At 48.7% G+C, this 10,978-nt stretch overlaps 1 protein-coding gene across 2 annotated transcripts; it reads left to right on the top strand.

The window, feature by feature from the left end:
• The first annotated feature begins 2,989 nt into the window (after window positions 1-2,989).
• On the top strand, window positions 2,990-10,396 carry FITM2 (fat storage inducing transmembrane protein 2). Of its 2 annotated transcripts, XR_004052791.1 has the most exons (3): window positions 2,990-3,259; window positions 6,022-7,122; window positions 7,657-10,396. XR_004052791.1 is itself a non-coding variant. In XM_010384283.2 (2 exons), the coding sequence occupies exons 1-2, from the start codon at window positions 3,075-3,077 to the stop codon at window positions 6,635-6,637; spliced, it is 801 nt and encodes a 266-aa protein (XP_010382585.1). In that variant the 5' UTR covers window positions 2,990-3,074; the 3' UTR covers window positions 6,638-7,152. The 2 variants fall into 2 exon arrangements, 1 of the variants encoding a protein (XP_010382585.1); XM_010384283.2 differs by lacking the exon at window positions 7,657-10,396 and having other exon boundaries at window positions 6,022-7,152.
• Window positions 10,397-10,978: the final 582 nt, after the last annotated feature.

Raw genomic sequence — 10,978 nt, 5'->3', positions numbered from 1 at the left:
CTAATAAGGGGGAGAACCGGCACTCAAACCCAGCCTCCCTGCTCTAAATTCTTATGCTGTTTGCTAAGGAAAGCCACAGTAATCGAGCACCTGACAAACTTAAGGAGACAGAGATGGTATCAAATACTATTTACAAGCTGCCTTCATAAATATACCTTTCCGGCTCTGCAGTTTTTATTCCCAATCACGAAATGCCAAATTGGTATAATTACCACTGTATTTTATTTTTTAAACCAAGCATTCTGAAGGCCTGGAAACATCTTGCTACATAAGAACTCTAATCAGATAAATGCAATTTACAGATATGAAGGTCATCTTAAGATGGTTTCAAGGAATTATTATTTTCATTAATTTGTTGATTCTCTGCATGAGACTATAAACATGAGTCCATTGTAGGCATAAATCAGGCTAACATTTCCCGGTGTGGTAGCTGTCCTTGGTATAGAGACATGAAATTATTTTGGGCAGCTAGTCAGATGAATATTTTGATAGAAATGTTTTCTTTGGGCCAAGTGTAGTGGCTCATGCCTGTAATCCCAGCACTTTGGGAGGTAGAGGCAGGAAGATCACTTGAGGCCAGGAGTTCGAGACCAGCCCGGTCAACATGGCGAAACCCTGTCTCTACTAAAAATACAAAAATTAGCCAGGTGTGGTGGCACATGCCTGTAGTCCCAGCTGCTTGGGAGGGTGAGGCAGGAGAATTGCTTGAACCCGGGAGGCAGAGGTTGCAGTGAGCCAAGATTGAAATATCTCGGCCTCCCAAAGTGATAGGATTACAGGTGTGAGCCACCACACCTGCCTAAAATGTCCATCTCTTGATATGACTCTATATGTGTGTATTGGCTGGGTTTGCGACTTTGGAATAAATTTCTGTTGTTTAAAATTGAGTTTTGGCCGGGCGCGGTGGCTCAAGCCTGTAATCCCAGCACTTTGGGAGGCCGAGACGGGCGGATCACGAGGTCAGGAGATCGAGACCATCCTGGCTAACACAGTGAAACCCTGTCTCTACTAAAAAATACAAAAAACTAGCCGGGCGAGGTGGCGGGCGCCTGTAGTCCCAGCTACTCGGAGGCTGAGGCAGGAGAATGGCATAAACCCGGGAGGCGGAGCTTGCAGTGAGCTGAGAACCGGCCACTGCACTCCAGCCCGGGCGACAGAGCGAGACTCCGTCTCAAAAAAAAAAAAAAAAAAAAGTAAAAAAATAAATAAATAAAAAATAAAAAATAAATAAAATTGAGTTTAGGGTAGGGCATGGTGGCTCATGCCTACAATTCTAGCACTTGGGGAGGCTGAGGCAGGAGGATCACTGGAGCCCAGCAGTTCCAGATCAGCCTGGGCAACATAGTGAGACACCATCTCTATTTAAAACTAAAGAAAAAAGGGAATAAAAATAAACTGAGTTTATAGTAATTTATTAGAGCTGCCACAGGAAAGTAACATTGGGGTAAAGGAATGAGTACAAGGTTGGGAAACTGAAATAGACACCCAGCCCTAACCAGGTTAGCTTTGTGATAAACTGAGCGACTGAGTCTCCAACACCTTCGTGTGACCTCCCTTAACCCCCAGCATCCAGCATTTTCATTCAACATGCATAGATAGCTGTTTTGTGTTTCTTTGTATGGTTTTTTGAGACAGAGTCTCATTGTGTGGCCTAGGCTGGAGTGCAATGGCACCATCGCAGCTCACTGCAACCTCAAATTCCTGGGCTCAAGCAATCCTCCCACCTCAGAATCCTGAGTAGCTGGAACCACAGGCCTGAGCCACCATGTCAGCTAGTTTTTAAAATTATTTTTTGTAGATACCGAGTCTCACTGTATTGCCCAGGTGAAAATAAGTTTAGAAATTTAAACTTTAAATGTAATAATTGCACCAGGCGAGGTGGCTCACGCCTGTAATCTCAGTACTTTGGGAGGCCAAGGCTGACAGATCACTTGAGGTCAGGATTTGGAGAGGTCAGATCACTTGAGGTCAGGAGTTGGTCAGCCTGGCCAATATGGTGAAACTCCATCTCTACTAAAAATAAACAAAATTCAGCCGGGCGTGGTGGCGCATGCCTGTAATCCCAGCTACTCAGGAGGCTGAGGCAGGAGAATCGCTTGAACCGGGAGGCAGAGACCTGCAGCGAGATGAGATCGCGCCACTGCATCCCAGCCTGGGCAACAGAGCGAGACTATGTCTCAAAATAAATAAATAAATAAATAAATAAATTTAATAATTGCAGAGCGTGGTGGCTCACACTTGTAACTGCAGCATTTTAGGAAGCCAAGTCAGGAGGATCGCTTGAGCCCAGGAGTTTGAGACAAGCCTGGACAACGAAGCAAAACCCTGTCTCTACTGAAATAAAAATTTAAAAAAATTAGCCAGGTGTGGTGGGTGCCCGCCTGTGGTCCCAGCTACTCGGGAGGCTGAGGTGGGAGGATTGCTTGAGCCCAGAAATTTGAGGTTGCAGTGAGCTGTGACGGTGCCATTGCACTCCAGCCCGGGCGACAGAGAGGTACCCCCCTCTCTAATTAACTAAACAATAAATAAATAAATAAATAAATAAATACAATAATTATTCCTAAGGAAACTTCATCTCATGTGCCTCTACCTGTACCAACGTAATGAACCCCCGAGTTCATAAACTAGCTTTTGGGAAAGGTTGATCTCTTGTCTCTGGCATTTTACAGGTGAGAAAACTAAGGCTAAGACGGCAGAGGTGTCTCCGAGGCTCCAAGAAAGACCAAATGATGCTGTGACTACTGCTCCAATTCTCCAGGGCTACATTTATCCTCCTCCAGCCTCCAGCAAATACTTTCACAAGCGCTTTTTCCCAGACAAGAGCAAGACGCGGAGGCTCGGGGACTGGGAGCGGCCGGGAGAGCGCAGAGGAGAGGAGCGAGGAGTTCGGGGACCAGCACGGGCCTGAGGCAGCAGCGGCCACCAGGGGGTGCGCGTGGGCTCCGGAGCCCAAACACGCCTCAAGGGGTGGGACTCGCGGGCGGTGCGCATGCGCTCGAAGGAAGGTGGAGGCGCAGGTCCGGGCGAAGGGCGATACGGTGGCCGAGAGGGCACGGAGCGGAGGACGGTGGCCGATGAGATCGGGCATGGAGCATCTGGAGCGCTGCGAGTGGTTGCTGCGGGGGACGCTGGTGCGGGCGGCCGTTAGGCGCTACCTGCCCTGGGCCCTGGTGGCCTCCATGCTGGCGGGCTCCCTCCTCAAGGAGTTGTCCCCGCTGCCCGAGAGCTACCTCAGCAACAAGCGCAACGTCCTCAACGTGTGAGTGCACCCCGATCCTCTGCTGTCCCCGCCAGAGCCGGCCCGCTGTCGCCTCGCCCAGAGAAGCCGGTGCTACCTGCCGTGGTGGACGAGTCATTGGAGGGAGGTCCTCCTCCTAGCCGTGACAGCAGCATCTGTACGCGTGTCACGCCTGGGAGGCCCCGGGGTAGCTGGTGTCACTAGCAGTTCGTGTGTGCAGACCCACTTTGGGCAGCCTGAGCTTGACTGGGCAGGTGGTGACGAGCGGGGTCGTGTGTGTCTCTGTGTGTAGGGATGTGGAATGGGGTGGGGACGAACCAGCCCATGTCGACACTCCCCCGCCTCCCCTTGGAGTTAGGAGCTGATCCCTGCCCTGTTTGGGAGATGCCACCTCACCTCTGTCCTGCCTGCCTGTGTCAGACCCTGCAGAGACCCCACCCTGCGTCAGATCAGATCCCCCCAGCGTGTGGCAGAATCCCATTACGACCAGTGGAAGAGCCTCGCCCCAGCCTGTGACAGGCAGAGCCCCCGCTCCGAGATAGTCACAGAGGAGTGGAACCCCCTAATCTGTGCCCTTTCCCCTGGATCTCCTTGGATCATCTCAGCCACTCAGAATGCATGGCAGTTGCCCAGAAAAGCAATCCCAGTTGAGCGCTTTGAGACATCTCCTTAACTTCACCCATCCACTTCTTTGCTTGCTTGCTTGCTTTTTTCACAACTCCTGGTTAGAAAGTTTATTGCACAAAAACTCTGTTGCAGTCATAAAGGGAAACTTTGAAAGATAAAACTGCTCTCTTGATGTGAACCTAAGTGTTTTCCAGAATAAGTGTCTCCGGCGTGTCCTGAAAGTCAGCCCAACTTTGGTTATCTACTTAAAACCCTGGTTCCTTTCACAGGCAGCTTCCTCAAATGCCTGACGGGTCTTGGCTCTGGCAAGATCTTCCTTATCAGTTCCAGTGAAGATTTTAGTGACAGGCCCGGGGGTGGTGCCTGAGAAGCCATTGGAACCTAGAAAAGAGTCCTTCTGTCCTTGGTCCACCTTCCTTCCTCACCCACCCTGAGAGGCTGGGCTAAGAATAGATCAGGAAAGTGGTAGTGGCCCCAAGTTTCTGTCCTGGGTTTAGGTCAGCCGCCCTTTGTGAGCACCGAGAGGCGGACAAGGCAGCTGCTGCTTCCTCTGGCCTAGGTGAGCTGGGAGCCAAGTGGCCTGGCTGACAACACACCCCTGTGTGGTTTGGAGGTAGTCATCGATCCTGGAGTTTTGTTCCAAGCCTCTATGCTGATTAATGAGAGGGAACTAGTGAATCCTGGGATATAGAAGGGATCTTAAAAATCATTTGTTCCTCCCAGCTCTGTTTAATAGCTGAAGAAACTGAGGGCTGGAGAGGTAGGAGGTATAATAAGTAAGTGTCAAGATTTGAACCCGTGTCTTTGGCTTAAAGTAAAGCTCATTGTTTTAAGACTGTTTCTGCCATTGGGAAAGAACCAGGCTGGGTGTAGTGGCTCATACCTGTAATCCCAGCACTTTGGGAGGTTGAGGCAGGATAATTGCTTGAGGCCTAGAGTTCAAGACCAGTGTCGGCAACATAGCAAGGCCCCATCTCCACAAAAATAATAATTAAAAAAAAAATTAGCCAGGCACATTGGCACACACCTGTAGTCCCAGCTATTTGTGAGGCCGAGGCAGGAGGATTGCTTGGGCCCAGGAGTTTGAGGCTGCAGTGAGGTGTGATTGTGCCACTGCACGCAAGGCTGGGCGACAGAGTGAGACCCTGTCTAAAAAATAAAAATAAAAAATAAAAAACCACGTATGGTATGGGAGAAACAGCATGAGCTTGGGGGCTGTCCAAACCGTGGTTTAATCTGTGCATGCTGGTTGTGTGAGTGTGACCCTGGCAAGGTACTGAACTTTCCTGAGCCTTAGATTTCTTGTCTATAAAATGGAACAATGGCACCTTCCTCCCAGGGTAAATGTGAGTGCTCTACGGGAAAGTGAATGTGTGTGAAAGCTCCTGGCATGAGATGCTCAATTATTATTATATATTTTTATTATTTTCCTAAGTAAATAACATAGTGCTTGACACCACAGATCCTGGATTTGAATCCGGCTCCTGCACTTCCGGCCTCCACTTTGGGTGGAGCACTTCCCTCTGTCTCAGTTTTCTTCTCTGTTAAAGGCAGATAATAACAGTACTTAACTCATAGAGTTGTGAATGGATTACCTGGTTAATACATTTAAAGTACTTACACAGGGGTAGGGGAGGGGAGGGGAGGAGGGGAGGGCTGGGCACGGTGGCTCATGCCTGTAATCCCAGCACTTTGGGAGGCCGAGGTGGCTGGATCATTTGAGGCCAGGAGTTCGAGACCAGCCTGGCCAACAGGTGAAACCCCATCTACAAAAATTAGCCAGGCGGAGTGATGCGCACCTGTAATCCCAGCTCCTCGGGAAGCTGAGGCAGGAGGATGGCTTGAACCTGGGAGGTGGAGGTTGCAGTGAGCCGAGACTGCGCCACTGCACTCCAGCCTGAGTGACAGAGCGAGACTCTGTCTCAAAAAAGAAATAAAAAATAAAATAGATAAATAAATAAATAAATAAATAAATAAATGAAGTACTTAGTAAGTGAAGTATATGGTAAGTACTTAAAGCATGATAGTTGCTATGATCTGTAGCTTTGATCGGTTTTCTCATCTTCCCTCCCCTGGCAGTCTAGAGACCTGAGTCCTGACATGGTGTCCTCTCCGCCGTGTTCCCTCTCTTCACTTCCGCTTTCCTCCTCTGTCAGGTATTTTGTCAAAATGGCCTGGGCCTGGACGTTCTGTCTCCTCCTGCCTTTCATTGCCCTCACCAACTACCATCTGACCGGCAAGGCTGGCCTGGTCCTGCGGCGGCTGAGCACCCTGCTTGTGGGCACGGCCATCTGGTACATCTGCACCTCCATCTTCTCCAACATCGAACACTACACGGGCAGCTGCTACCAGTCCCCGGCCCTGGAGGGGGTCAGAAGGGAACACCAGAGCAAGCAGCAGTGCCACCAGGAAGGGGGCTTTTGGCATGGCTTTGACATCTCAGGTCACTCCTTCCTGCTGACCTTCTGCGCCCTCATGATTGTTGAAGAGATGTCCGTGCTGCATGAGGTGAAGACGGACCGAAGCCACTGCCTCCACACCGCCATCACCACCCTGGTTGTGGCCCTGGGCATTCTGACTTTCATCTGGGTGTTGATGTTTCTGTGCACAGCTGTTTATTTCCACAACCTGTCCCAGAAGGTGTTCGGCACCTTGTTTGGTTTGCTAGGCTGGTACGGGACATACGGGTTTTGGTATCCGAAAGCCTTTTCCCCAGGACTTCCTCCCCAGAGCTGTAGTTTGAATTTGAAGCAAGATAGTTACAAGAAATAAAAGAGTAACAGGGTGGGGACAGAAGGACAATGGCTAATCTATTTTTCAAATATATATTTTGCTTAGTTATTTGGCTAAATTATTGATCCTACTTCAGAGGGAAAGTGTACCAGGCAGTTTTGGTGGGTAGTGCTGAAGTCTGGGGAGTGAGTTTAGTCCTCAGACTATTCTTGGCAACATCACCAGTGTTGCAAGCACCACCATTCCCAGTTAGGCACTTTTTGTCCCTGGTAACACTCTTTATCTGGAACACTCCTTTTGTCCTTGGAGTGGGGAGCTAAGGCTCACCAAAACGGCAGAATCAGGAAAACCTCTATGGTGTGGCTCAAGGGGAGCCCAGAGCCTTGGGACTCCTTTGCTGCCTTCTCCCTGGTTCTAGTAGTCTTTAGATTTTCATGGCTCTTACTGCTGTTACTTAACAGTATTTTCCAGCCCGGCATGGTGGCTCACACCTGTAATCCCTGCACTTTGGGAGGCTGAGGCAGGTGGATCACCTGAGATCAGGAGTTCGAAACCAGCCTGGCCAACATGGCGAACCTCATCTCTTCTAAAAATACAAAAATTAGCTGGGTGTGGTGGCAGGCACCAGTAGTCCCAGCTATTTAGGAGGCTGAGATAGGAGAATTGCTTGGACCTAGGAGATGGAGGTTGCAGTGAGCCAAGATTGCACCACTGCACTCCAGCCTGGGTGACAGAGCAAGACTCCGTCTGAAAACAGAAGAAACAAAACAGTATTTCCCGCCGGTCAGTTCTGCATAGGCATCTGTTTCAGGCAGGGTTCTTTTTTTTTTTTTTTTTTTTGAGATGGAGTTTTGCTCTTGTTGCTCAGGCTAGAGTACAATGGCCCGATCTCGGCTCACCACAACCTCCGCCTCCGAGGTTCAAGTGATTCTCCTGCCTCAGCCTCCCGAGTAACTGGGATTACAGGCATGCGTCACCATGCCCAGCTAATTTTGTATTTTTAGTAGAGACAGGGTTTCTCCATGTTGGTCAGGCTGGTCTCAAACTCCTGACCTCAGGTGATCCGCCCGCCTCGGCCTCCCAAAGTGCTGGGATTACAGGCGTGAGCCACTGCGCCCAGCTCAGGCAGCGTTCTTTATAAAAACACCCTGGTGCCTGAAGGACACTCTCTGGTTGTAATATTTGTTTCATCCATGAAATGTTTATGACTTGTGATTAGCCACCAAAACAGGCCCTTTTAGATGCAGTGCCTCTCCAACCAAGTATTGGATGATTTGTATGTAGTGGGTTATGATCATTTTCTGTCCGTGTTTCAATTACTATATGCTGGTTTTTTGGAGCAATAAGATTACTTTTTTTTCTGTTTTGTTTTGAGCGAATCTTTTACAGTTTTTGATAAGAACTATGGCATTTGTTCTTTGTTGATGAAACTCCTGAAAATAACTCACACCACCAATGCTACACTCTGGCACATGTAGGTTGTTTTGAGGGTTTGTCGGTTGGTTGTTTGGTTGGTTTGGAACACTAATGTACTTGTTGTAAACTAAACTCTGGGATTATGATCTTAAATTCCACCTCGTGGGGCTGTTTTCACTGTTAGCAATGAAACCCGGGCCGGGTGTAGTGGCTTACACCTGGAATCCTGGCACTTTGGGAGGCTGAGGTAGGAGGATTACTGGAGCCCAGGAGTTTGAGACCAGCCTGGGCAACATAGTGAGAACCCCATTTCTGTAAATAAATAAGATAATCAAACCAGAAAGCAGGCATTTTAGTAACAACCTGATGAATTGTAAGGTGAATCAGGGTAATGTTGCAGAATGCGTTCTTTCACCGAAACTTCCCTGACCACGTATCAGTGGTATAGGCTGAATAGTGTGCTTCAGGGTCGTGTGCTGAGTGCATTGATCACTCTGCTGTGGCCCAGGGCATCTGTACCTTTTGGACAAGATTATGATAATTCAGAAGTGAAGTAAAATGCCTCCCTCTGATGGCAAAAAGCCAACCTGTTTGCAAAATCACCCTTATTAAAGGGTGGCATGGCTGTGGCTCCTCCCTCCTGTTACCTGCATCACCAACTGAACTAAACCAAACCATACCTGGGCCTGTTGAACTGCCCTTGAAATCAGTTTCGTTTTTCTCTCCCCTTTGCAGCACTTTTCAGTTTCTAGCTTTGTCATTCTATGGCCTTTGCTGTGACAGTGCTGGGAAGGGTGAGAAATCCTGTCACCTCCATCCACAAAGGCACAGTTCCACACCCTGTGATAAGATGTTCCTTCTTCTCTCCCAGACTGTCTCCTTAAGCCTTTCAAAGTGAGCCCCTTGCTGTTGGGGTAATCACCCTTAAAGCCGCCTTGATACCCCTCTCTCCAATCAGGCCTAATAGCAGCATTGACTGAGAAGCAGCACACCTGACCGGCTTCACGCACACTTAGGTGGTTGAGGGTGAATCTTCGGTGTAAAATCTTTTACGATAAAGATATATTTTAAATATTTCGTATCCCATCAAGTTGCAGGTTAACTTTATCAGTCACAATGAGTCATGATTTGTTGCACCCAAAAGGAGCAGAAACACAGGTGATGAGATATGGGAGGTGGCACCATGGTGCTTTGGAGGCGTTGGCAAGATGTGACCCTTGTTGCGTACACCCAGAAGCCAGTGGTGGGAGTGGCCATGGAGCAGATGGCAGGGGCTTGTTGAAGGGATTGAAAGCTCTCCTAGGCCGGGCACGGTGGCTCACACCTGTAATCCCAGCACTTTGGGAGGCCAAGATGGGAGGATCACTTGAGGCCAGGCCAGCCTGGCCAACATGGTGAAACCCTGTCTCAACTAAAAATACAAAAATTAGTCAGGTGGGGTGGTACACGCCTGTAATCCCAGCTACTCGGGAGGCTGGGGCAGGAGTATTGCTTGAACCCAGGAGGCAGAGGTTGCAGTGAGCTAGGATCACGCCTCTGCACTCCAGCCCGAGTGACAGAGTGAGACTCCATCTCAAAAAAAAAAAAAAAAAAAGCCTCTCCTAAGTGTCGTGTTCAGCACTAAAAGGGAATAGGCACAGGGTGACCCCAGAAATTCATTTGTGACACTTAAATCTCCAGATATTTATCCCACATGGGTCTGATTCGGGCTCAGCACTAAATTAATTCTATGTGGAAAGTGTCCATTGCAGAGCCTTCTGTATCGATGAGGCTTCCACCACTTGTCCATGCTTAGCCCCCTTGCCTTTTCCTTGGGAGCATGCTTTCTATTCCTATGTGAGACAGCCTGACATAAGTGAAATGATTTGGGCTCAAGCAAACATGAGGTGTGGGTTCATATCTTGGCAGTACTCCTGAAAGCTGTGTGATCATGGCAAACCTTGTTTCCATTGTCTGTCAGGTGGAGACGATGAAGGGAAATGGGGCATGCAAAGTGCTCAGCATCTGTGCTTAGCAGGCCATAGTCTCCCTGCCTCGTTTTTCTTGAGTAGCCTTTAGAACTTTCTGACTCCTTTAGAGACGGCAGAGAAACGAATATATTTTGGGTGCCATTTGGAGTCGGGGTCTTTTGTTAAAACTGTATTGTGTTGAAAAGTGTCTGTCACCCCCAGGCTCTGGGGGCATCTGTGATCATAGAATATTGCCATGCTTATTTTGCCTCTCTATGTTGAGATTAATTCACTGATGCCTCATTTTCCACGTGCATCTGTCATAGTCTGGGTACCAGACTGTATTTAGAGAATGACTTTTGCCACTGTTATATACACACAGATCGTGTGTGTAAACAAGCAAATGAAAGTAAACTGAGATAATGAAATCCCACATTTCAGCGTTTTGTGTGTTTTTTTCTAATACTCTTAAGGAAGTACAGAGCCCAGTAAACCTTAGTCCACTTGGTAAAAGTAGGTAATTCTTTCTAAATTTAACTTGTCATATACAGGTTATTTTACGGCTAGAGTTGCTCCTGTTTTTCCCCCAGGTCTTGTAATATAAATGCGTGTTCAGGCCGGGCGCAGTGACTCATGCCTATAATCCCAGCACTTTGGGAGGCCGAGGCGGGCGGATCACGAGGTCAGGAGATCGAGACCATCCTGGCTAACACGGTGAAACCCCGTCTCTACTAAAAGTGCAAAAAATTAGCCGGGTGTGGTGGCGGGCGCCTATAGTCCCAGCTACTTGGGAGGCTGAGGCAGGAGAATGGTGTGAACCCGGGAGGCAGAGCTTGCAGTGAGCCGAGATCCCACCACTGCACTCCAGCCTGGGCGACTGAGCGAGACTCCATCTCAAAAAAAAAAAAAAAAAAAAAAAAATGCCTGTTCAGTCGTGTATTTCTTAGCTTGACTTACTCCTTCCCTCTGTGCCACTTTCGTGTCTTATAGTCCTGAGGTCAGGATCAGCCGGACT

Source organism: Rhinopithecus roxellana, chromosome 13 (assembly GCF_007565055.1).
Source record: "Rhinopithecus roxellana isolate Shanxi Qingling chromosome 13, ASM756505v1, whole genome shotgun sequence".
NCBI lineage: Eukaryota > Metazoa > Chordata > Mammalia > Primates > Cercopithecidae > Rhinopithecus > Rhinopithecus roxellana.
Note: the sequence above shows the minus strand (reverse complement) of the source record. Positions and strands in the feature narration are given on the sequence as shown.

Coding starts and splice junctions, on each gene's coding strand:
- FITM2 (XM_010384283.2), top strand. CDS start 3,075: ATGAGATCGGGCATGGAGCATCTGGAGCGCTGCGAGTGGTTGCTGCGG. Junction 3,260..6,021: donor AAGCGCAACGTCCTCAACGT/GTGAGTGCACCC, acceptor CTCCTCTGTCAG/GTATTTTGTCAAAATGGCCT.